The 26,476-nt window shown below is 24.7% G+C and overlaps 12 protein-coding genes across 12 annotated transcripts, besides 1 other annotated feature; 10 read left to right on the forward strand and 2 right to left on the reverse strand.

Moving 5' to 3' along the window:
- Positions 1-8: 8 nt before the first annotated feature.
- Positions 9-1,535, forward strand: EHI_137690 (uncharacterized protein; the record flags this gene model as incomplete). The annotated part of the gene is made up of 1 exon (XM_648946.2): positions 9-1,535. The coding sequence occupies one exon, from the start codon at positions 9-11 to the stop codon at positions 1,533-1,535; it is 1,527 nt and encodes a 508-aa protein (XP_654038.2).
- Positions 1,536-2,230: 695 nt separating this feature from the next.
- EHI_137700 (Ras family GTPase) lies at positions 2,231-3,006 on the forward strand. The gene has a single exon (XM_648947.2). The coding sequence runs from the start codon at positions 2,235-2,237 to the stop codon at positions 2,850-2,852; it is 618 nt and encodes a 205-aa protein (XP_654039.1). The 5' UTR covers positions 2,231-2,234; the 3' UTR covers positions 2,853-3,006.
- A 69-nt stretch (positions 3,007-3,075) lies between these two features.
- Positions 3,076-4,320, forward strand: EHI_137710 (RNA recognition motif domain containing protein; the record flags this gene model as incomplete). Its single annotated transcript, XM_648948.1, has 1 exon — positions 3,076-4,320. The coding sequence occupies one exon, from the start codon at positions 3,076-3,078 to the stop codon at positions 4,318-4,320; it is 1,245 nt and encodes a 414-aa protein (XP_654040.1).
- Positions 4,321-4,709: 389 nt separating this feature from the next.
- On the forward strand, positions 4,710-5,254 carry EHI_137720 (ADP-ribosylation factor, putative; the record flags this gene model as incomplete). The annotated part of the gene is made up of 1 exon (XM_651585.2): positions 4,710-5,254. One exon carries the CDS (start codon positions 4,710-4,712, stop codon positions 5,232-5,234), a length of 525 nt encoding a protein of 174 aa, XP_656677.1. The 3' UTR covers positions 5,235-5,254.
- A 198-nt stretch (positions 5,255-5,452) lies between these two features.
- Positions 5,453-6,475, reverse strand: EHI_137730 (ubiquitin carboxyl-terminal hydrolase, putative; the record flags this gene model as incomplete). Its single annotated transcript, XM_648950.1, has 1 exon — positions 5,453-6,475. One exon carries the CDS (start codon positions 6,473-6,475, stop codon positions 5,453-5,455), a length of 1,023 nt encoding a protein of 340 aa, XP_654042.1.
- Positions 6,476-7,267: 792 nt separating this feature from the next.
- EHI_137740 (uncharacterized protein) lies at positions 7,268-8,266 on the reverse strand (the record flags this gene model as incomplete). Its single annotated transcript, XM_648952.1, has 1 exon — positions 7,268-8,266. The coding sequence occupies one exon, from the start codon at positions 8,264-8,266 to the stop codon at positions 7,268-7,270; it is 999 nt and encodes a 332-aa protein (XP_654044.1).
- A 134-nt stretch (positions 8,267-8,400) lies between these two features.
- EHI_137750 (uncharacterized protein) lies at positions 8,401-9,140 on the forward strand (the record flags this gene model as incomplete). The annotated part of the gene is made up of 2 exons (XM_648953.1): positions 8,401-8,926; positions 8,983-9,140. 2 exons carry the CDS (start codon positions 8,401-8,403, stop codon positions 9,138-9,140), a joined length of 684 nt encoding a protein of 227 aa, XP_654045.1.
- Positions 9,141-9,697: 557 nt separating this feature from the next.
- Positions 9,698-12,199, forward strand: EHI_137760 (leucine rich repeat / protein phosphatase 2C domain containing protein; the record flags this gene model as incomplete). Its single annotated transcript, XM_648955.1, has 1 exon — positions 9,698-12,199. One exon carries the CDS (start codon positions 9,698-9,700, stop codon positions 12,197-12,199), a length of 2,502 nt encoding a protein of 833 aa, XP_654047.1.
- Positions 12,200-12,433: 234 nt separating this feature from the next.
- On the forward strand, positions 12,434-14,545 carry EHI_137770 (uncharacterized protein; the record flags this gene model as incomplete). Its single annotated transcript, XM_648956.1, has 1 exon — positions 12,434-14,545. One exon carries the CDS (start codon positions 12,434-12,436, stop codon positions 14,543-14,545), a length of 2,112 nt encoding a protein of 703 aa, XP_654048.1.
- Positions 14,546-14,640: 95 nt separating this feature from the next.
- Positions 14,641-15,474, forward strand: EHI_137780 (uncharacterized protein; the record flags this gene model as incomplete). The annotated part of the gene is made up of 1 exon (XM_648957.1): positions 14,641-15,474. One exon carries the CDS (start codon positions 14,641-14,643, stop codon positions 15,472-15,474), a length of 834 nt encoding a protein of 277 aa, XP_654049.1.
- A 351-nt stretch (positions 15,475-15,825) lies between these two features.
- Positions 15,826-21,931, forward strand: EHI_137790 (uncharacterized protein; the record flags this gene model as incomplete). Its single annotated transcript, XM_648958.2, has 3 exons — positions 15,826-16,007; positions 16,058-21,709; positions 21,769-21,931. The coding sequence occupies 3 exons, from the start codon at positions 15,826-15,828 to the stop codon at positions 21,929-21,931; spliced, it is 5,997 nt and encodes a 1,998-aa protein (XP_654050.2).
- Positions 21,932-22,930: 999 nt separating this feature from the next.
- Positions 22,931-23,824: a repeat region.
- A 954-nt stretch (positions 23,825-24,778) lies between these two features.
- Positions 24,779-26,272, forward strand: EHI_137800 (uncharacterized protein; the record flags this gene model as incomplete). The annotated part of the gene is made up of 1 exon (XM_648960.2): positions 24,779-26,272. One exon carries the CDS (start codon positions 24,779-24,781, stop codon positions 26,270-26,272), a length of 1,494 nt encoding a protein of 497 aa, XP_654052.2.
- Between the last annotated feature and the right edge of the window lie 204 nt (positions 26,273-26,476).

Genomic DNA, 26,476 nt, shown 5'->3' on the forward strand with positions numbered 1-26,476 from the left:
AAAATATAATGTTCAAAAGTAAATTCTCTAAGAAAAGAAATTCTACTTCTAGTGAACCACTTACTTGTTCTGATAGTAAAATTCCTACTATTAGTTCACCAACAGAAAAACCAAAAAAGAAAAGAAAGGCATCTGTTGGGTCTGTTTTTAAAGGAATAGGAGAAGCTTTAACATTTGAAAAAGAAAAAACAGCAGAAGAAAAAGCAAAAGAAGAACAAGAAAATTTAATGGTTCTTCAGTTATTTAAACAAAATTTAGAATGTTTTGAAAAATCATCAGAACCAGTATTAGTATGTGAATCATTAACAGGTTATAAAAGAATGAATAAAGCTAAAATTACTAAAAGAGATTTGGTATTTGCTATGTGTGGAGAACCTGTTTATAAAGGTACAATTAAAATTGATTGTTGGAGTACATTAAAAATGCCAATTGATTCTTATTCTACAAAACAAAAAAGAAAATGTTTAATTCCATTAGACATTGAAAAAGATGGATATTGTATTGAATGTGATGAATCAAGTATAGAACAAAAAACAGCATTAAAAAATATGACAATTGTTGACTTTGAATCAGAATTTCCTTTTTATAAGGAATTTTTCTATAGAAATCCTAATGTTAAACATTATTTATCTAAAGAAGAAAATGTTATATGTTCTATTCAAAGATTTAAAGAAGTGTCTCGTTGTATATTAAGAAATAATAAAGGAGTTATTCGTTGTCTCATTGGAAAAGAAGAATCTGAAAAACCACAATGTTATGACAAATTCTTTAATGAACCAAAAAATGTTATTTGTTTAGATAATACACCTGAACTTGATGATGCTTTATTTGAAATGGAAAATAAATCAATTATTACTCATTTTAAATTTGGAGTAATTTATGTTAAACCTAACCAAAATGATGAAAATAAAATCTTTACTACTAGTGCTAAGGATTGTTCTCCTGCTTTCTGGAAATTTTTAGATTTAATTGGTAATAAAATTGAATTAAATGGTTGGACTGGTTATAGAGGTGGGTTAGACGTCAAAAGTGGTAGTACAGGAACTCATAGTTATATTTCTCATACTCATAACTTTGAAATTATGTTTCATGTATCACCTTTAATCCCATTATTACAAGATGATGGACAAGGACTTGAAAGAAAACGACATGTGGGTAATGATGTTGTTGTATTAATTTTTAAAGAACAAAGTAATCAAAATGATACATTTGATCCAAGAATATTAACAAGTCATTTCAATAGTATTTTTATTGTTGTAACACCTGATAAACCAACAATTGATAATATACATTATAAAGTTACTGTTTGTGCAAAAGCTGAAATTAATTCTTTCCCTCCATATCTTAATGAAACAGGAACATACTTCCATGATGATATTTTCAGAGATTTTATACTAAGAAAGTTAATAAATGGTGAAAGAACTGCCATGTTTTCTCCAACATTTAGACTCAACTATAAAAAGACAATCAAAGAAGAAATTAAAAACATAAATGAACAATTCTATAAACAAGACCTCTTTGCTGTGTTGAAGTAATTTATATTTTATGGTTTATTTAGTTCATAGATTTTTGTGATAAAATCTTTTCATATTCTGAGTAGATTGTATCTAATCACCCCCAACAAATATTTAATACTTTTTTTTAGAGATTTTTCTTTTGTATTGGTTAAAAAAGAGATGAACCCAAACATTAATCCATTTTTCACATTTGATATAACCAATGAAATGACACCAGTCTCAGTACAACTTTGTCAATCTTTCCAAAGTAATTCTTCTAATCAAAAAGAATTAAAAGGAATTATTGAAGATATAAATCAGCTTGATGAGCTTATAAATAAAAATCAAAATATACTAACTTCACTTCACAAAAAGCTACTCACCTGAAACTTGACAAAAACAAACCTCACCTTTTTCCAACAGAGTTATACAATACATTCAAACAGAACAACCTGAGCAGACTGTTTTAGTATTTTTAGAATAATCTATTTATAATTTTAAAAAGTGAAGTTTTTTTTAAATTTTAATTAGGTAAGAAGCCCGAATTGAAGGGAGTAAAAAGAAGAATATACAAGCAAATACAAAGAACTAAAAAAAAGGGAAGAAATAGAAGAATTAATAAAAAATATAAATAAAATTAATAAGAATGGAAAAGAAGAAAAAAAAAGAAAAAAAATATAATAAATATATAAAAAGAATCTAATAAAAACTAAAAAATTCACTTTAAAAGAAATAAATATGACTGCCAATACATATAAATTAGTTATGCTTGGAGGAGGTGCTGTTGGAAAATCTGCTATAACTGTTCAATTAGTATCAGGACATTTTGTTCAAATTTATGATCCAACTATTGAAGACTCTTATAGAACATCTATTTCTGTTGATGGAGAAATGGTTTCACTTGATATTTTGGATACTGCAGGTCAAGAAGAATATTCTGCTTTAAGAGATCAATACATGCGATCAGGTGATGGATATGTTATTGTATATTCCATTACATCAACCACATCTTTCTTAGAAGCCAATGGATTTAGAGAACAATTATATCGTGTTCTTGATAAAGATGTATCAGAACATGTTTCAATTGCTCTTTGTGGAAATAAATGCGATTTAGAAAGTGAAAGACAAGTCCAAACTAATGAAGCTAAAAACTTAGCTGAACAATGGAAAGTGTTATTCTTTGAAACTTCTGCTAAAGCTAAAATTAATATTACTGAAACTTTCCAAGCTTTAGTTAAAGACATCAAAGCAAATAGAGCAGCCACAGAACCTTCTGCCACAACTGCAGAGGCTAATGATTCAAAAGGAAAGAAGGATAAAAAAGAAAAGAAAGAAAAGAAATGCATAATGTTCTAAAAACTTAGTTCTCTCATCTTCTGTAGATGAGTTTTTATAATAACTCTTTAAAGTTTTTTATATCTTATTGTTGTTGTTTTAGAATTAGATAAATGAAAGAATAGAGAATTCTTGCTTTACTGACCAAAACATCAAAGTGAATTTATAGATTTTATTAATTTAAACTAATTTTTATAATAATAAACTGAATTATATAAAACCCTATCCTGAAAAACAGTCTATTATGTCTTTGTGGGATAATACTGCATTTTCTTCCGTTGTTAAAAATACAAATAACAATCAAGAAAACATTAGTGATGAAGATGAAGAAACAGAAATGAATGGTGTTCCAATGGAAGAAGAAAGTGAAGATGAAAATATTGATAAAGAAGAAGTTTCAACAGAGGAAGGAATTAGTGAAGAAGAAGATATAAGTAATGAAGATGATAATGAAAATGAAGAAGATATAAGTAATGAAGATGATGATGATGAAAATGAAGAAGAAGATGAAGAAGAAGATGATGAAAATGATAATGAAAATGAAGAAGATGAAGATATAAGTAATGAAGAAGAAGATGAAGGGGAAGAATTAGAGTCAAAATCAGAAGAAGATATTGAAGAAGATATTGATGCAAAAGATATTGTTTTAGGAGGTGTTCCACAAAAAGAAAGTGATAAAGAAGACTCATCAGAGGAGGATGAAAAACCAAAATATAAAAGTAAAAAAGAAAGAAAAGAGTTAAGTTTGATAACTCACTCTAAAGAAGCAGAAAGAACTGTATTTATTGCAAATGTTAATATTAAAGTTAAACCAGCTCAAATGAAAAAATTTTTAAAACAGTTTGGTAAATTAGAGTCATATAGATTTCGTGGTGGTGCATTTATTCAGGATGAAAAATCAAAGAAAGTCCATTTCTTAAAGAAAGAATATGATACAAAAGTAAGAAAAACACAAAATTGTTATGCTGTTTATACTACTCCAGAAGATGCAGAAAAAGCTGCTAAAGAAATTGATGGAAAAGAATTTTTAGGATATCATTTAAGAGCTGATTGGGAAGTTAATAAAGGAAAGAAAAGAAATATTCGACAAACAATATTTGTTGGTAATTTACCATTTAAAATGGAAGAAGAACAATTAAGAAAACTCTTTAGCAAAGCTGGAGAAATAGAACGTGTTAAAATTGTTAGAGAGTCTAAATCAGGTATGGGAAGAGGTATTGGTTTTGTTACATTTACAAATAAGGAAGATGTACAAAAAGGACTTAATATGGTTGGAGAAAAAGTTAAAGGAAGACAAATTAGAGTTGAACCATGTTATAAAAATTATGACAAAATCAAACAAAAGAAAGCTGAAAGAATTACTAAAGCATTAGAAATGAAAAAAGAAAGAAAAAGAGTTTATAAAGAAAGAGTTAAAGCAAATATGGGAAAATTAGCAAAACAAAAACAAGAAAAGAAACCAACAAAAAAAATACATTCAAAACAATAAAATAAAAAGGTAATTCAAAAGGTTAGTCAAAAAATTATTAAAGACAAGTAATTTGATTGATTTTTATATCAATTATATAGAATTGGCTTTTTTAAATAAAAGGGAAGAAAGATATTATATATTCTTTTAAATTTGATTATTTAAATAAAAGAAGTTTTCTTTTTTGTTGATTCTTTCATTAAATAAATATATTATAAATAAATAAAACAATATTTATTATCTCGTTGTTAAAGAATAAAAGAAAAAAAAGTGAATAAAAAGAAGCTTCATTCGAGAAATTTCGATAAAGGAAATTGGAACTAGAACGTCTATCAAATCGGGAAATTAGGGTTTTTAGTGTAACTTAAAAAAAGAAAGAACTTAGAACTTATTAAAACCAAAAAAACAGTATGGGAAGTTGGTTAAGTAAATTACTTGGAAAGAAAGAAATGAGAATTTTGATGGTAGGACTTGATGCTGCCGGTAAAACTTCAATTCTTTATAAGTTAAAACTTGGAGAAATTGTCACTACTATTCCAACTATTGGATTTAATGTAGAAACTGTTGAATATAAGAATATTTCCTTTACTGTTTGGGATGTAGGAGGACAAGATAAAATTAGACCATTATGGAGACATTATTATCAAAATACTCAAGCAATTATTTTTGTAGTTGATTCTAATGATAGAGACCGTATTGGAGAAGCACGTGAAGAATTAATGAAAATGTTAAATGAAGATGAGATGAGAAATGCTATTTTGCTTGTTTTTGCTAATAAACATGATTTACCACAAGCTATGTCTATTTCTGAAGTTACAGAAAAACTTGGATTACAAACAATTAAGAATCGTAAATGGTATTGTCAAACATCATGTGCAACTAATGGTGATGGACTTTATGAGGGTCTTGATTGGCTTGCTGATAATCTCAAATAATTTTGATATTTCTTTTCTCACCTTTTCTTTTTATTTATTATTTTAATAATTATTTTAAAATTAAAAAGATAGAAAGAGAGGATATTATAATTTAAAAGGAAAAGGTGTAAACAAAAACGAAAGAAGATAGAAAAGAAAAAGAGTAAATAATTATTTCTTTTTTGGTAAAATGTTTTGAAAGTAAATTGTTTACTAATAGTACTTTAGGTAGTTAAAAGTTAAATTCTTTCATAAAACAATATATATGACTTTTTTGAAACAATATCTATCTTATTAAGAGGTTTTACTGTTTCATCGTCAAAATGATACCATAAATTATTTATTTTACAATTAGCAGTAAAATGACCATGATTAATTGAACCTGTATGATCAATAGTTGCATATAATTGATATTTTGTTACTCCAATAACAAAATCATTTAAAGGGAAAAGAATTGTAGTTTGATCTTTTTGTGTGTTATTTGAATGTTGTTCAAATCGAAGAATTTGAATAATAAGAATTGGAGGTGTTACAACGAATTCTTTATTATGAATTTGTGTATGATTACAATTAACACATGTTTGAAAAGAGTATAAATAACCAATTAAACAATCATAAATTGTTATATATTTTAATTCTTTTAATTCAGAATAATTTTTAAAGTTAACTTTTTTAAAAAATGAAAGATTTTTAATAATTGGTAATTGTAACAATGAAAATGGTTCAGAATGAGTTGAAGATATTCCACAAATTTCACAACAAAAATTACTTACAACTATTCCAGTTGTCATTTGAGTAATAATTGATTTATTATTTTTAATATATTCAATATAATCTTTATAATAAACTTCATTATGTATTATAGGTGGTGGTTGAATAATACTTGTACCTCGAAGATCATTGTCCATAACATCAAGTAATAATAACAAAAATTCTGCAGCATCTTTTTGTTTTTTATCAGAAAATTGTTGGTTATAAATACCAAATGTAGTAAAAAAATATTGAGGATAAATTGATTCTTTACGAGTGTATAATGTTTGAATTGTTTTTATTAAAGATTCGGTAACATTTTCTATTAATGAACATTTTGTGTTATTTTCATTTATATAAACTTTTAATTGATATTGTAATGAATATTCTAAAAATTGTTTGGTATGTGCAATGCATTGTATTACAGCATTCATATAACATGTATTACCTAAATTATAAAGTCCATTTGTTCCTTTAATTTTTGATGTATTGAACAAAGTTAAAAATGACATTTAACTAAAAAATTTGTTTTAAGTTCTTTTTTTTTTTTTCTTTTTATAAATTGTGTTATTTTGTTTGTTAGAATTTTCATATTTTGTTTTATAAATAATTTATAGATTTATAAATTTCAGTTCTTATTAAAATAGTTTTTTAATGAAGCGAGCTCGAAACAATACTCATCACCAAGAAAATTCAAAAAAAAAAAAAATCTTTGACGTAGAAAAGCTGAACTGAAAACTGAAATATGTACACATCATGCAAACAGAAGTAGAGAAAATGACTCAAAAATGGTATTTTATTGAAAATGAAGAAGAGTATGCGTTCTGGATAAATCTTTTTGCTAATCATTTGTCAAGAACCAAACATAATTTAACTGATAATTATGTTGCTAAAAAACGTGAAAAGTGTTTTGCTCTATTAATTAAAATTCTTAAATCTCATCTTAAAGAAAACCAAAAGTGTTTTATAGTTAAAAAAGAAGGATGTTTTTTCTGTCCATATGATGTTGTTTCTTATTGTTAATTGAATTCTTTCATTTTTACTTTTATTTATGTGTTATTTAATTACTGTGATTTTTTATTTTCATTTTTTTGGTGATTGGATATTGAATAGTATGTAAAATTGAAGTACTTTTTGAGGTTTCTATTCGAATTTTTTTTTTTTATTTTAGATCTTCTTGCTTCTATCAAGAATTTCATAGTCTAATATTAGAAGTCAGAAAAAGTTTATTTTCATCTGATGATTTATTTTTAGTCTTTGATTTTAGAAAAAAACAGTAAAAAAGTTAAAAATCATAAGAAAAATCAATCATCAAACCATTCCAAGCCATAGATGCTGTCCAAAAAAAATTCATTGTTATCATTTAATGGAGTAAAAATATTACTAAAACTTTGATTATCACAAAAAGGTGGTAATGAATATACAGCACAAAAGTCATCAACTTCAATCCAACATTTTTGTTTAGTTATCCAAAGGAAGTCTGGAATAGAAAAAATCTCATCTTTTCGTTTTAACAACGGTAAAGTAATCATATTATCACTTGAGTTAAATGAAATTACTGGTTCTAAATGAAGTGGGTTCAATAATGTAAATACAAATCCATCAGAATCATGAGATCCATATGAATGTTTTGATGATTGAAAAGATGATGAAAATACACCAAATACAAATCCATCTGTTGACGTTATCATAAACATTGCATTTTTTACATTTCTTAAACTTGAATTAATTTTAGCACTATATAATCCATCTAATGATGAATTATAAAAACAACGATAATGTTTATGTTTCATTTTTTCTTTTAATATATCAAAGTTTCTATCTAATTCTGGTGATTTATCAAATTCTATAACTTGAGTTGTAAATTCTTTTTGTTCTTTTTCAATTTTACCAAAGTGAATTGAAATACGTTGACTTGGTGGAATATAACCATTTATTGGTTTAATACATAATTCACTTGATTCAGACACTTCACTTTCAGAAGGTGTACTTGTTCTAATAAGTGGTTGAGTAATAAGAAATGGTTTTTGAATATGTTGAATTGAATCAAATAAGGGTAGGTAATTATTTTTAATTTCACTTGGAAGTATTAATCGTTGAAAAGATAATTGGTTCACTTTTTTTTCTATTTCTTGTATTTTATCTAAGCTAGTTTTTAAGTTTTTATCTTCATTGAGTATTGTTTCATATGTAATTGATTCGTTAACAAGTTTAAGGTTTTGGAGTTCTTTCTCAAGCCAAATCCTTTCTTTTTTCTTTTCATTTAGGAGTTGATTGAGTTTATCAAATGATGTATCTCCCATCAATATATGTTTTGTTTTTTTACTCCTTTTTTCAAGATTTCATTCTTCTTTTTCTTTAGTATAAAATAATTTATATTTATAATAATATTTACTAGAAATGAATAGTAAATTCTATTGAAACTCCAAAAGTCAGAATGACAACAACATCCCGAGAACAAATACTCAAATATATTACTGACTACAATGAATTTGACGTTTGGGAATGTATTGGAAAATGTGAAAGTGATGGAGACATAGATGGTATTGCCAATGAATTACAAGAGTATAAAAACAAAAATTCTAATGCATTAATTGAACTTATTAATACAAGGTTTGAAGATCTTGTATTTCTCTCAAAAACATTATCTGAAATTAAAGAAGTTACAAATGAAATCAAATATCCAATGAAAGTACTTGAAAAACAAACTTCAGATAAAATTAAATTAATTAAATTAGAAATTGAAGAAGTAGTTAATGAATTAACTCAAAAACAAGTTCATGAAGAAGAAATGGAAAAACAAAAAATTGAAATGCAAATAATGAATTGTTATAAAAGACTTAAAAATAATCTTATTCAACCTAAAAGTGTAGAACAAGTAGAAACAGCATGTTATCAATTAGAAATGTTAAAATATCTTATTCATTGTCATAATGAAGCAGAATGTGCAGAAAAAATATCACGTTTGTTTTTTTTTTTTCTTAATAAAGAAATCTTTGAAATTTATTTAATCTTTTAGGAAGTTTTACTGATATTGAAAATACTATTCATACATTATTAGAAAATTTTTTATTGGAATACGCTACAACAAATGATCAAGAAAAAATAGAAATATGTTCTAATTGTTATCATCTACTTGGAGAAATGGATTTATCTCAAAACATTCAAACAAAATAAATTTATAACTCTTTTTTTTTTAATATACTTTATATTATTTAATATTTTTATTATTTAATAAACTATGAAGAATGAGGATTAAAAACAATATATGAAATGAGAACAATCTTAAAAAAGTATTAAAGGAAGTTAAATGCAAACACCTGAAAATCCTGAAATAACTGAATTAAAAAATCAATTGGAACAACTCAAAGTTCAAAAAAATGAGTTGGTTCAAAAAAAAGAGGAAATTGAAAAACAAAAATCATCTACTTATTTAAAAAGTTTATTACAACAACAAAATAAACAAATTAATCAAAATTGTTCTGAACTTATTTCTAAACTTATGTCGAATGAAATAACTTTTGATGAATTTTCAACAAAGTTTATTGAATTAAAAACAAATTCTCATTTAAATATAATGTTAATGGGAAAGTAATTAAAATGTTTTTTTTATTTTGTTATATATTACAAAAAAAAATTTGTTTTTTGAAACTCTTTAAACAAAAAAACTTAAAAAGAAAAAAGAAACTTAAAAAAAAAGAAAAAAGAAACTTAAAAAAAAAGAAAAAGAAAGAATGGCAATAGTTAAAAAGATAGATCAACACCTTAAAGTTATTCCCGAAGAATTATGTAGAACACAAAGTATTTATATAAATGTAGGAGAATTAAATTTTGGGAATAATGAATTTGAAGAAATACCTGAAACCATTCAATTATTTAGTTCATTAAAGAAAATATCATTTGCAAGTAATAAGTTAAGAGAAGTAAATGATTATTTATTTTCATTAACAGGATTAGAATATATTTGTTTAAATCAAAATAAAATAGAAGAAATTAATAATAAAATTACTGAATTAACACAATTAACATCATTTGAAGCATGTGCAAATAAATTACATGAATTTAATTTTAATCTTAATATTCAACGATTAGATCTTTCAGCTAATTTCTTTACAACATTAAATTTTAGTTCAACACGATTAACATTTTTAGATATTTCACAAAATGATTTAACGTCATTTCCAAATTTAAATTGTCCAAATTTAGAAAGAATCAATGCGTCATTTAATAATATTGAATTATTACCAGATGATATTACAATTTTAAGTTCACTTAAAAGTTGTGATCTTAGAAATAATAAAATAAAATCATTACCAAAAAATTTTTCAATTCTTACTTCATTAACATATTTACAATTAGCTAATAATCCAATTAATAATGTTCCACCCAATTTTGAAGTAATGAGAATTAGAAAATTAAATGTAAATGGAACACAAAATTTAATATTTAATCCAATAACAACATTAAAAGAATTAAATTATTCAAAAGTAGGAGTAGATGTATTATTTGATAATTATTCAATATTAAAGAATTTAGAAACACTTGATGTATCAAATAATTTATTTAAAACATTAACATTAACATCAGAAAAAATGATAAGTTGTAATTGTTCAAATAATAAATTAACAACATTAATAATTGAAAAAGGATGTTCTATTCAAAAATTATTAGCTAGAAATAATGAAATTAGTTTTATTGATTCTTCAATTTATTTTAATTCAAAATTATGTGTTTTAGATTTAAGTAATAATAAAATTACTTCATTACCAAATAAACCAGATATGTCTAGATTAAATTATTTAAGTATTGGATTTAATAAATTATCTTCTTTTGATATGGATTTGAATAAATTCTCTTCATTAACATTTTTAGATATTTCTTTTAATAAATTAAATGTAATTCCTTCTCAAATCGGTGGATTAACTCAATTAAAAACTTTATATATTACTGGAAATAATATTTCATTATTACCAAATGAATTTTCAAATTTAATTTCATTAACTACTTTACATTGTTCTGAAAATAAATTTACTTTATTTCCTAATGTTCTTTTAAATTTATCTCATTTATCTAAATTATATATTTCTTCTAATTATTTTGAATCAATTCCTTTATTATCTTCTCTTATTAATCTTCAAACTTTAGATATTTCTAATTGTTTCTTAACTTCTTGTACTTCTATTATTAATTTATCTCATTTAGAACAATTAAATTTAAGTAATAATTATTTATCAATTCCTCATAATTTTAATGGTTGTACTTCATTAATTTATCTTGATTTATCTTATAATTCTCTTCAATCATTTATTGATGTTAATGACTTTAAAAATCTTGCTTTATTAGATTTATCTTTTAATGATTTAATTAAATTACCAAATCATAATCCTTCTACAACTGTTCTTATTAATGGTTGTATTCGTCTTCAAAAATTCCCATTTTTATCTAGATTTTATCATAACCTTAAGTTTAGGTCAATCCCTACTACTTGTGCAACTGCACAAATGTGTGCTGATAGAGATGAAATGCAAGATTCTTTAATTTGTATTCCTCATTTCGCAGCACCAGAACATTATTTATTTGCTGGAATTGATGGACATTCTGGAAAATATGTTTCTTATAAGTTTTCTATTAGATTTCCAGAAATATTTTATGAAATGTTATCAAGAGATTCTGGAGCATTAAATATTATAGATGCTTTATATCAATCATTTGATACTATTCAAAATGAATTTGCAAATGATCCTAATGTTACTGATGGTGCTGTTGCAACAGTAATATTTATGACTCCTACTAAAATTTATACTGCACAATGTGGAGATTGTCGTGCTGTTTATATTACTTCATCTGGAGTTGTTCAATTAGCTCCAGAACATAAAACAAGTGATAGAATAGAACAAATGAGAATTCGTTCACAAGGAGGTTTTGTATCTGAAAATCTTAGAGTTTGTGGATTACTTGTTGCTCGTTCTGTTGGTGATGTAAAAAATAAACCTATTATTACACATGTACCTGACATTACTTGTTTTGATAGAAGAGATGATGAAGAGTATTTAGTTGTTGCAACTGATGGAGTTTGGGATGAAATTTCTAATTTAAAAATTCATGATATATTACATTCAAATAGAAGAGTTTATAGAACAAGTGAATTATCTGGTTTAGTTAAAGATATTGCTTGTGTTAGTTGTATATCTGGACAACATCCTGATAATATTGGAATTGTTCTTTGTCGCTTCTAATTTACGTTTTGTTGAGTCTTTTTAAAACAATTCTTTTTATTATTTTTTTATAATTCTTTTATTATATGTAATAGTATTTTATTATAATATACTATAATAAAACTATTCTATTTTTATTAAACGTTTTTTTCTTTTTTTTTTTTTAAATGCAAAAACTTTTCTAAAAATATTATCCATAAACTAAAAAAGGAAGGAAAAAAAGAAAAAATTTTAGTTTGGTAAACTCTAACTAAAATGAACCCACCTTTTCCCTTTGAACAACTTGTAACAGAAATTAATAATGACCCTACTAACGAATTACTTCATCAAGATGTTGTTTATTATGTTGAACAAATGAAAGTTGATGATAATAAAAAACGAGAATTAATGGAATTATTATGGCCAATTATTAAATACAGATCATCTAATGAATTAATAGAAGCAGTTACATCAGTGTTGTGTGATCAAACAAGTGATTTAATAGATGTTGAAATCTTAATAACAATGATAGAAAACAATCACAAAAGATTTGGGTTAATGTGTTCATATTTAATAGAAAAGTTGAGTAAATATGAATTACTTAATGAAGAATATGCAAAACGTATAATTAGTATTATGAATATAATTGATATCAAAAATGAAGAAATGTTATGTTGGTTATTAGATGGATTGTATTATATTTTTCAATGCTTTGATTTTGAAACAGTTCCATTCTTTTCACAAATTCAATTTAATTCATCTATTGATGTTTTAAAACGATTAGCAAATGTTTTATTAATTTCTCCATCAGATAATTATTTAACAGTTGTATGTGATGTAGTTTCAAACAGGACTGAAAGTGATTTAGTAAGTTTATATATTCAATTATTTAGATATAAAAATTATCCTATTGAATATATTATTCCATGTGTTAAAAGAATTCCTACAACAGATGTAGCTAATGCAGTAGCATTAATAATGAATTTTGTTTGTGATGATGAAAAAAGAAAAGCAGAAACAATTGAAAAAGGGGGTGTTCGTTGGGTTGTAGAATCATTAATGAGCGATCTTTCAGAACAAACAGCAAGAAATCTTTATGGTTATATTGCATCATTATTATATGATGATAGTGCAGTAAAACAATTATCGTATGATCCATCTTGGTTTGTTTTATTTGCAAAAAGTTTATTAAAAACAGTAGTAGATCCAGGATGTCTTAAAGCAGGATTTGAAGTTGTTTCAATGATATATAAAGGTTTACCAGAAAATGGGGAAATTGTTTCCATATTAGCAGAAATATGTATTAAAGCATTATTTGCAGCAAATAAATCATTTGAAAATACAATAATAGTATTAACATTAGCTATTAATATGTCAGTTAATGCATCATTTTCACTTTATTTATTAGAATGGAATTTAGAAGAAGCTTTAGACAGAATATTATTAAGTGGACAAGATGAATTAGTTGAAAAAGGATGTGCATTATTAATGAATATTATTGTTGATCCAGATGCTGCAGATTTATTATGTGATCATTATATTTTATTATCAGTTGATGTTATTGAAAAATATAAAAATACTGTTATTGGAGCAAGAGCAATGGGTTGTGTTGCTGCATTTGCTAAATCAAAACATGGAAGAGAAATATTAATTGAAACCCAATTGTTTCATTGTATTCCAAGTATTCTTGGAGAATATACACTTGAATCATTAATTGATAAAACATTTATTGCATTAAATTATTTTACGTCAACACAAAAAGATATTGGATTACTTGTGTCATCAGGAGTATTACAAGGAATAACAAGAATAGTATCAAATTTTAAAGATACAGATGTATTAGAGAAAGCATTAAATATTGTAGTTACTATTGCTAAGACAGAAGAGTGGCATGAATTTTTATTTGCTACCAAAGTAGCTCAAAGCGTTGTTGAAACAGTTGTTTTATCAGCAACAACAGAATTAGAAATATGTTGTAAAGGATTAAGTGCATTAATTAATATAGCAGCAGTAAAAGAGTCAAGAGAAAAATTATTTTTATTAGGAGCATTAGATGCAATAATATATGCAATTGAACAACATAAAGAAGATGAAGATTTAGTTAAACTTGGGTTTGGAGCAATAGCGAATATGTCATTATGTGAAGAAGTTAAAGAACAAACAAGAGAAAATGGATTTTTAGATAGAATTAGACCATTTTTAGAATTACATAAAGATCAATTAATATTATTAAAAATAATTACATTTTTATATTGTTCATGTCATAATAATGAAGTAAATAAAAAGGTTATTAAAAAAAGTATTGGAGATATATTAAAAAAAATGCTTACTCAATATCGTGGAATTATTCAATTTGAACAAAAAATTAATTTTATATTAAAGAAATAGATTCAATCCATTTATATTATTTTATTTTTTATTGTTAGTTTTTTTCTTCCATTCATTTATAAAAAAAACTTAAAATATTTATTTAATAAATAATAATGAATGGTGGAATTACTAATTTATTTAATTATGGTAATATTTATTTCATATCAACTCCTTTTAAAGAATTTCAAGGATATAATGACTCTATTACATCAACAACTACATCATTTGATAGTTTAAATAATAAAAATATAAATACACAAGAAAAATGTTATGAAAAACAAAAAATAATTCAAGAAGAAAATAGTAATACTATTATTCAAAAAGAATCAAAAGATGAATTAGAAATTAAGAAAGAAACAAAAGAAATACAAAAAGAAAAAAGTATAAACAAAAGAAAAGGAATTGATATGAAAAATATTGAAAATGAAAAATATTTTATTGGAATTCCAATAATAGAAAAATCATTTTTTCATAAATTTTATGAACCATTAAAAGAATGGACATCTAAACAAACATTTAAATTAATTTATGATAGTAATTCTGATGGTTTAACTGCTTGTTCATTTAACACATTATTAAAAGGAAAAGAAAATATTTTATTAATGGCATTCACAAAAAAAGGATATGTTTTTGGTTCTTTTCATTCAATAATTCCAAATGATAAATCAATGATTTCTAATGATTTAAATCATTTTTTATTCTCTTTATCTTCTCCTTATCTTATTGAACCAACAAAATTTATTGGTAATGGTATTCTTCATCTTCATGATGATTCTGAAGATAATAATGTAGTTGATATTTTCTCAGGTTATTCTATTTATTCTAATAACACTGTTATGGTTTATTCTTCTTTTGATTCTACATATAACTCTAATTCTTTAAATTTAGTTGGAAAATCTAATTCAAAAGTTATTATAACAAAATTTATTGCTTTTGAATGTATTTAAATTAATACAAATTTAAAAGTTTATTGATTTTTTAATTGAATTTATAAAATATTCTTTATTTTAATTACTAAAAACTAATTTCTTTTTTAAGGATGTAATAAAAAAAAAAATTTGCAAAATGATACTAAAGAAGTATTTGAATAATTTTAAAAGAGATTTAAAATTAGTTTATAGAAAGTACAAAATGAAATGAAAAAAAAAAAAAACAAAAAAAGTAAAAACTATAAATAATAATAAAAATTTTAATAATTAATAATAACAAATTAGTAAAGAATTAAAAATAAAAAATTAAAAATAAAAAATTAAAAAAAAATAAAATTAAAAATTAATTTATTTTGTAATACATCCTAAATGACATCTCCTCGGCTTAGTTTTAGATATAGTTTCACATCACCACTTTCTAGTACTCCTAATGATGTTCCATTAGTGTTATTTTTAACTAATAAAAATGATATGAATGAAGCAATGAAAAAATTACCACCATCATCAATGTTATTTTGGGTACTTCATCCAACATTAAATGAACCGTCAAAGTTTGTTATTTAAATAACATTATAAAAGTATTATTTATTTATAAAAATAGAGGAATTATTATGACAATTAAATATTATCATCTTATATTACACTATTCATTTTTAAATGATTTTGTTACAACAAAAATTTATAAAACAAAAACCCAAAAAAAGGAAATGGAACCTGTTATTAATTGTGATATTAAAAACACAACAATTAATAATATTAAAACTTTATTCACTCAATTTGTTTTATATCAACAGTTCATTCAATTTCTTATGAAAACGAAATACTTTAATGATTCTTCTTCTTCCTCTCAACAAAAAATTATTTTCCCCGATTTAAAAACACCTCGATTACTTTGTAATAATATTCATGGATTAAAAATAATTGAATTGGATCAAGAAAATGGTGTTTTAACATTTATAAATGAAAATTTAGAAATTATTAATCGTTTTGATACTCTTGAAGAATCAATTTGTGAATTAAAAAAGTATTTAACCACTACACAACATATTATTCAAATACAATATAATAATGATAAAGCTGATCAATTATTAGAAGAAATTAATCAACTGTGTTATTCTGAACAATTTGATCATAATACTATACTTGATTCAATATCTTCTTACATTAAAGTTGTATGTAAATTACATGATATAAGAGTAGAAGAATCATTAGAAGCATTAATTATTAGACTATTTTCTTGTTCACCAAATGATAAAGTTAAAGTATTCAAATTACTTTTTGATCATATCCGGTGTCATCCATTATGTTCATGGGTTTATATATTATTAGGTCATTTGATAAATAATTATAAAGATGATATTCAATCTCTATTAACAAAAGAAAAGATATCATCCTCTCTCTCTCAAAAGCTTCATCAAATTCATGAATCTCTCTTTGGGGGATATCTTTTTGATGAACAAGCTCTCCCTTCAATTAAAACTATTGTCTTAAATAATTCTGATTTAAAAAATTCTTCTCAAGAACTTGATAAGTCGTCATACCCATTAATACAAAATAAACGAAAGTCTATCTTCTTCTCAAGTCCAATGTTTCAAGAAGATGATACTTTCTTAAGAAGACAAAGTAGAAGTTTTCAACGTGCTATCACTCCAAAACATTTTGGTAAACCTCTTAAAGGAGGGATTTCACAACAATTAACAGAAGAATTATCAGGATCAAAAAACGAAATAAGAACAGAGGCTAAACGATTAGCTCAAGCATTTTTTAATGAAAGTCTTCCTTATATTCTTAAAGTAGATCAAACAGGTGTTACACTACAAAAACAAAAAAGAATAGTTAGAGATACTGAAGATGAAGAAATATATAAAGAAGAATTAAAAGAGTTAAAAGAATTAATGAAAATTATTGGAATGAGTATTGTTATGGAAAGGAATAGAGATTTAATGAAACAAATTTGTCATCTTTTAGTGACTAGTATATCATTAAAATTTAAACTAACATTTTCTACAGTTGTTATTAATCTTGAAGAATATTTTAAACATGTATTTATTTCAGGTCAAGAAAATATTATTGTTAGTATATTAATATCATGGGAAAATGTTATACAAGAATCTAAATCCCTCCGAGCATATTTTTTTTGTATTTTATTAAAAATATTTAGAGTTTATATGAAAATAGCTAGATATCAAACAATTGGATTAGGATTATCAGAAAGAATTTTAATGCCTATTTCTTTATGTCTTCAACGTCCACAAACAGAATGTTATTTAGACTCTCAATATGACCTTTTAATAGAAGTTGGTCGTTGTTTTAAAATTTTTAATAATAAATGTTTAAATGAAACACACTCAGTTCATGCAATTCAATTAATGTATGCACCTCATAATATTGGTTTATTAGCCATTACTTGTATTAAAAGATATCTTATTGATTGGGATAAAGAAACATCAAACTACCATGAAAATGTTAACAAATTACTTGGAAAGAAACGAGAATATGCCATTCTTTATTTTCAAGTTCTTGTTCGTTTGTTACAAGTCTTTGATCAAAAATCTCTTCCAAACAATCAAAATTATACATCAATTCAAGAAAATTTAGAAAATCTAGTCGTCCCACCAAATGGATTTCTTTTTAGATTTTTAAGGGATGAAACTGTTTTATTTGGAGTTGACGCTAAAGTTACTGCACTCTCTTTTTTTACATATTTCTTTAGTGTGAATTCACCAATTATCAGAAGAAAATCTGTTGTTAATGAGTATATTAGATTTGCATTTAAATTATTCATTAAAATATATTATAAAGATACTTGGACTGATGATGATATTAGAGTATTAGTTGGAGCTTTGAAAATGTTAAATGGACTTGCAGCACATAAAACTGAGTTTAGTAGACAAACCTTTTTCAGACTAGGTTTATTCTCATTATTATTACACGAAGTTATGTTAGAATTTAATATGAGTTGGAATAACTCTCATGAAGAAGAAACTGGGATTTTTGATGCTTTTAAACAACAACCTAAAAAACAATTAGAACAACCAAAAGCACAAACAAAACGTATGACTGGAAGAAAAAATATGAAAGTTAATATTCCTAGACTTTGTGTAAACGCTAGTCCAACTAAACCACTTTCTCCTCGTAAATTTGAAACAAAACCAGAAATTGATATTAAAAAGGATGGAATTACTCAATTATCACCTCGAATTATGTTGGAAACTTCTAAAAAACAAACACACACTTCTTTTTCTGAGTTTAAGTCACCAGAAACAAGTGAAATTCCTGGTAAAGGAAGTGTTGAAACCCCACGTTCTTCTCCACAAATGGAAAAACGAGTTGATGATACAATAAAAACACCAAAAACTCATTTAAAACATAAAGTTGGAAATATTTCAATGTCTGAACTTGGTTCAAACTCAAGTTCTCCGGACATTCATAAAGGAGGTGTAGTTATTGATTTCAATAAAGACAATGTAAGTGATACTCCTCTTTCTAGTAGTCCATTAAAAAAACATGTTTATGGAAGTAAAACCCCTATGAGACTTTCTTTCCTAAAAACTAATCCAATTCAAGTTAACCAAACCTCACCCTCTCCTATGGGGTCTAGTGCATCTAGTCTTAGAAATTCATTGGAAGTTGGAACTGAATTAAGTTTAGGAAGATTAGAGAATGAAGTTCATGAAGACTCAACTGAATCAAAAAAGCCAAGAAAAGATAACATGAGGTTTTGTGTAAATACATCAGACAGACGTCAAGAAAATGAAAGAAATGAATCAATAAAAGTTCCAACAACACATATTGCTTCTGTTTCACCACTAATACCTTGTGTTATTGAAGACAATATTTTAAAGGAAGAGTCGAAGAAGAAAGAGTCTATTAACCCAACACCCAATAACACAAAGCCAGTTGAAACAAGAATTGAAGAACCTCAAGGAATTGTTTCAACTGACAAACCAAATGATACAAAAGTTAAAGAAGAAATAAAGAAAGAAGGTATGCCTCCTGCTCGAAAAAAGCGACCACCACCACTTAAAATGGTTCCAGCTATTAGAAAGTCTATTGATAACTCAGGAACTGGAACGTCATCTGCATCAGGAAGTACAACTAATAGTTCTACTGGATTATTGACACAAGTAGAACAGAAATTTAAGGAAACAGGGAAGTTACATCTTATTCTTGATACGATGATGTTTGAAAAAACAAACACTGAAGTAGTAAAAGTTGATGAACATTCATATGAAAATATGAGAAAAACAAGAAGAATTTATGTTAATAGTGATGTACATAAAGAGATTTTAATGTTATTGTTTAATTTAATAGTGATGGAGAATGGAGTATTAGACCCATTATATACTGACCAATTTCCAGATTTAAAAGGTATGAAAGATGCATTATTTATTTTGTCATGTCATTTAGATCGTAGTTCAAATAGAGAAATAGCAAAACAGTTATTCTGTCAAGAATCGTTAAATCCAGGAATTCAAGAGTTATTAAGGTTATTATCACAACAATTTTTTGATATGTCAAAATATTCAATTATTAAAGTCATTGGAGAAGGTGCGTATGGAGTATGTTCTGAGGCATTGGTAAAATATGGATCAGATGTAACACTGAATAAAGTTGTCATCAAACAAATTAAAATTTCTGAATCTCCTAAAGCAAGAAGTGTTCTTCATGACATTTTTAATGAAATTCTTATTCTTGAAAGACATTGCAGAGATGAAAGAGTTTCTCATTTATTTGAATATGGATATAATGAAGGGTTTTATAATATTGTTATGTATCAATATTCTGCATCATTAGGATCATGGAGAAGAAATTTACAACCATCAACATCAAACACACGAATTCATTTATTGTTAAATATTTACAAAGAAGTATTACGAGTTTGTCAAGTTTTAAACCAACGAATTATTCATTTTGATATTAAATGTGAAAATTTCTTAATTGAGCCATTACCTGGAGTATCATTAGAAACAGTCAATAATCCACAAACAGAAATTCCACCATTTAAGTTATGTCTTGCTGATTTTGGGGAGGCATGTGTTTATCGTAATGATAAAGAAGCAAATACAACTAGACATCGTGGAACAGAATCAATTAAACCACCAGAAATGTTAAAAATGGATTTAGCAGGAGGAATGCCTGTAAATGCATCATGTGATATTTGGGCATTAGGCTGTTTGTTATATGAATTATATACATCAAAAATGCTTTTTGCAATTGCTGATGTTGGAGAATTTTATTTCAGAGTATTAAAGAGTGAAGAATTATTAACTGAAGAAAATAAAGAATTACTTGGAAATAACGAATATTTAATTGGATTTCTTGAATTTGTATTAAACAGAGATCCAACGAAACGACCACAAATATCTACATTAGCACAAAGATTTGATGAAGTAATTGAAAAGTTTAAAAAAGATAATAAAAAGGATTTACTTAAAGCAAAGAAGTGGGAAAAGAATAGAAAGATGTTGGAAAGAAAACAATATGAAGAAATTGAAGAAGAAAATATTCAATCAAAGAAAGATATTGATATTAAAAGAGGAATAGAAGTTGTTGATTTTGAAGAATCTAAACAAGTATTTAAATATTTTAATAATGTTCTATTTGGTGGAGAAATGAATGATGAAGAAGTATATAAAAGAGGAATTAAATATGTTATGCATTTTGGAGAAGAATTACCAACATCACTTTCACTTACTGCTATGAATTATCCTATTCCAAAAACAATTGAAGAAATGATTAAATTATTTTCACGAATTATTGAGGTATTAAGGGAATTTGTTGTATCAAAAAGAGCTGTATATATTTGTGGAGATAAAGGATATATGCCAGCTGCTTTGTTAGTTGGATTTACAATGCAAAAACATTACTTATCAGAGTATGAGTCTTATCTTTACATTCAAAAAGTATGTCCATATGTTAGACTTCATGAATCTGTTTTAAGTGGATTAAAGTATTTTGAAAAGAATCCAATTCCATCAATTTTCAGTGGTAATGATAAATTAAGACATTTCCATTGTTTATGTGGAATTGTTGATATAGTTTTAACCCAACCCATTGATGAAGAATTAGTTAGAAATTGTAGATGTGAAGCAGATGGTAAAGAATGTTGTCCTAATCGTCATAATGGGTGTAGAATCTTTTTAGAAACAATGAAAGAAAAATCATCGTATGATGCAATATTTATGAAATGGGTTGGAGTAAAACAAAAGAATGTTGTGGGAATGAAGAATCTTTTGAACGTTATGAATGTGTTTGTTTATTCTTTTTTTTTGTATTTTATTTGCTTAATTAAAATATTCACCTAATTAGACTACCATCTTCTGGTAAAAGTGCAAAGATATATTCTTGTAAGAGTTGCGGATTTATTATGTTTGCCATTCCTAAAAAAGGATTGGAAAAGAAGTTTTCAACAAACGGCAAAGGATATGATTTATTTATAGTGGTTAATAATGCTGGAATAGAACTGTTCTAAACAATTTCATTTGTAATTTATCAATTTATACAATATGTTGTTTATATTCCATTTTTACCAAAAATGTTTTTAAGTCTATTTCCTAACTTAACAAGACTATTTTGACTTTGTATATCATCTTTTTTTTCATTATTTCCTGTCTACAACAACCTAATTTGTTATACTCTTTTTCAAACCTTCTATTTTTTGTTTCTTTTTCATGCAACTTTTGTTCATTTTATTCTTTTATTTATCATATAATCACAAAACTGTTATTATTTTATGTCTCATACATGAATTGTTCAATAAAATTGTTTAACAAACTCATTTCTAATAACTTATTAAAAAGCACATTTTAATGGATATTAAAAGTGTTTCATCTGTACTAACAATTACTTATTACTTGGATTAACTATGTTTTTAACTAAATATAGGATGAAACTATCAAGTCCCAATAAACTCAAGAATTTCTAAATAAATACTTAATAAAAGTGGACATTGGATTTTTCATGGATTTTCGATTAGTTATTTTTATAAAGAATAGAATATAAAAATGATTTGAACGTGTTTATAAAATTTCTTACAGACAATTTAGATAACACTGACAATTCATTTAATATCATATAAATAAAGAATAAAAAAGAAGAAATAACAACGGAGTAAAACAAAAGGTAATAAATAATAAGTTAATAAAACAAATATAAAACTATTAATTCGAATAAATAATCAAATAATTAATAAAATAAGATTTTAACTTCTTTTGTAATGTCTGTTTCAATTCTTTAATTAATCTAATGCTTTATTTATTATTCCATTTGATTCAATTTGTTATTCAATTTATTTTCAGATTTCATATTTTCTATATTCTTTATACTATTCTTTATTTACTTAACTCCATTCTTATTGTGATATACATTAATAATATCATTTATTAAAATTATTTTATTCTTTTTATTTCTTATTTATATTTTATCTTTATATTTTATTTGTTTTATTACTTATGTGTTGTGTCAATGAATATTTCCAGTTACTAATTTTCATTATACTTATATTTAATTCATTTAATGTTATTATGACATTATCATAATTGATATATCTTTCATTCCACGAGGTGATTTGTTTTATTTTCCAATTTTCTTTATTTAATATCACATGTGTTTCATATAACGATTTCAAATATTCTAAAGTAATATCGTTATTTGGGTATATTTCATTTTTTGTTTCTTCCTTATTTTAATTTTCTTATTAGAATCAAACATTAGTTTATTTGTATTGATTCTGACTATTTCTTCCTTATTAAATTTAATTCTTTTATCATTGTCATCATATATTTTAGGTATTTTATTCTTTCTAATGTTTTGACTTTAATTCCTTCTTCATCATATTCTTTTAATTTTATGATGCACTTTATTCTCTACAATTTCATTGACCAAATCTTCTAGTCTATTTATTTTCTTTAGGATTTCTTTTATTTCATATCAAATTTGTCTCTTATTATTTTATTTTGGAGATAGAGGTGCATAACCATTGAAATATTCATATCATCTTACAGATCCTACATTCTGCTTCCTGACAATACCAATCTATTATTAATTTCTCTTATGAATTCTTCAGTTTCTTTTCTTTTCCAGTAGTAATCAATGTTTGAACATTTTTCTACTTTCATTTCTTTTACTTTATTGATGAGAGTGTTAAGATATTCTTCATCAATTTCAATAGAGTTATTCTTTAATTATGTTGTTTTTTATTATTGAATTACACTCTACTCTTCCTTCTATTATATTACTTACTTTCACTTTAATGTATTGTTTAATGCTTTCTTTTATTTTATGTGATAATTTTAATATATTTAATATATTCATTTTCACTCGTAAATGAAATATAATTTATCATCTTAATTTATCCATTTTATTTAATTAAAATAAAAATTTATCAAGTAAAAACGATACAAAGAAATATAGAAGGTGTTATTGAAAAATAAGAAATAATTAAAGTTGGAATAATACACAAAAAGAATATATTTTGATTGTTTATTACCAAAAATGAAAAAATCTTATTGTCGTTATTAAACAAAAGAAATATATTCATATTTATTAAGAATAGGAAGAAATGTAATTATTCAAATAATAACAGTATCAATAAAATATATTAGTATTGATAGAAAATATAAAACAATTACTAACTAAAAAAATTGAGAGTAAAAAGATAATATTAATAATATTACGAATCTACTTCTATATAAATTTTAAATAAGATTTTGTTTATCATAAGAAGATAATTAAAATATAATCAAATAATATATAAACAGATTCTAATACAATAATACTAGAGAATAACAATGAATATAAGATTATTATAAATTTTTAGAAGAATCAAAATTGCTTCATCCAAGTCATTCATTCAATACTATTTGAAGAAAATACAATGCTATTCATAAAGAAACTATTGATTATTTTGTTATTAAAAATGTCTCATCAAATTTATTGATTTTTTGATGTTAATTTAATTTTTAATTATCACAAAACTCTCTTTTTTAAATGCTTAACTAAATTTAAGATATTCAAACATAAAAAGTACATGTTTCAATCTTGACAAATTTTTAATTTAAAAGAATAGATGAATTCCATTTCTATCTTTATTATTTTAAAAAACTAACGATTTTATAAAAACTCAATTTTTAAAAAACAATCGTTCAAATCAAATACCTTTCTTTGTTATACTGTACATTTCAATAAAACTACAATTATTAAAACAAATCATGTGTGTCAAACCAATAATATAATAAAACTATTTTTAAATAGCATAATTTATATTAATAAGATAGAAACTGAATCTCATATTTTACAAATAAATCAAAACAAAATAATAATGTTATTCATTATTTTATTTATTCTTGTTAAAGATTGCCAAAGTAAACTACTTTTTGATTGTGTCCCAATTGGTAATAAATTCAGTGATGGATTTAATTCTCAGACAAACACATCATCTCTACAATGTTCAACAACGCATTCAAACAAAACATATTTATTTACAAAAGACTTCAGTGATGATTCAGAAAAAGATTGGTTAGTTGGTCACACAGTGGTTGATGGTCAAATTCTATTTTCTTCTAATAACCATCATTTATTTATTACATCGAATTTAACTTTAACTAACCAAAGTCAGTTATATCTTCAACGACCCTTTCAAGTAAGTTATTTATTGAAAATGATGTCACAGTCTCAAATATATGTATTTCATTCATTACAAATACAAAAAAGCATTACTATAAACAGTCAATTAAAAACAAATTATCCATTAATTGTTTCATGGAGTGCTATTGGAATCGAACTCTTTAAGTCTCTTCAAATTAATAACAGCACTGAATGCTTTGACCTTCTTTCAATGCAATCGTCTTATATCCTCAATACTGCTAATTCTATTAATACAATAAAAACAAATGATTTTCCTTATCCTCTTTCAACTGGTCATATTCATCTTCTTTCTGGACAACGTCTTATTCGTTATTGCCCTTCTTCTGTCCCGTTTACTAATGAAGTTAAATGTATTTTAACAACTCCATTTTATCAAAAGTCTTATTCAGGTAGTGGAAATTATGCCTTTGCTTACCCTCATTGCCCGTGCAATGATGAACATACTTCATGTATTCTTGAATTTTTATCTTCTGAAGTGTACCTTCAATCAAATGACCTATCACATACACTACTTCACATTAATCATAATACTACTCTCCACCAACTTGACACTTCAAAATTAATTCACCTTGAAGACTTATGTTTATTACGTCTTATCTCTATGAGACTATTTTCTCAAAATGTTATTAAAACATCGTTTGGGTTTATTACGAATTTTGGAGATAGTGATGGTATGTTTTTCTTTAATCCATTAAATAATACTTTAGTACTAACTGGAACAAATGAAATTTGTTTGACCCAATATAAAAATAAAATTCCATTTACTTTCATTGGTCATGGAATGATTTATTTAAAAGATATTCAAGATTCATCTGTATTTGCTTTTAGGATAGATAATGAAAAAGAAAGACTTAAAATCCATATCAATCAAAAAGGAAATAGTCAAGTACTGATATTTGACCAACAAAGTTATCTTGATGAATTACCATATTGTGCTGTGGTGATAATCAAATCTAAGAATAATTTCACTTGTCAATCTTGCAAAGAAGGATTGACTTTAACTCGGTCTAATCTTTGTATTAAAGATATTCATTGTATTCGTCACTCTCCAAATAGTCATTGTCTAAGTTGTAAGGATGGATATCAATTGTCTGTTGATAGAACTTGTCAAAGTAAATATAATAATATTGAAAAAATATCGTTATGCAAAGGTGATACTTGTGATTAATTAAATATTGTTTTAATAATATCTTTCTCAACTCTTATTAATTTTGTTTTTTTTTTGAGGGGGGTTTATTTTAAATAGTTCTTAGTCATAAGAAATATTAATTAAGGTAGTGACTAGATAAACTTTTATATTAAAAAACAACTTTTTTGATAACTGTTGTATTAATTACTATTACTAATAACCTTGACCATTTGAAGAAAAGGT

The sequence above is a fragment of the Entamoeba histolytica genome, genomic scaffold (genome assembly GCF_000208925.1).
Source record: "Entamoeba histolytica HM-1:IMSS scf_1104750518411 genomic scaffold, whole genome shotgun sequence".
NCBI lineage: Eukaryota > Evosea > Mastigamoebida > Endamoebidae > Entamoeba > Entamoeba histolytica.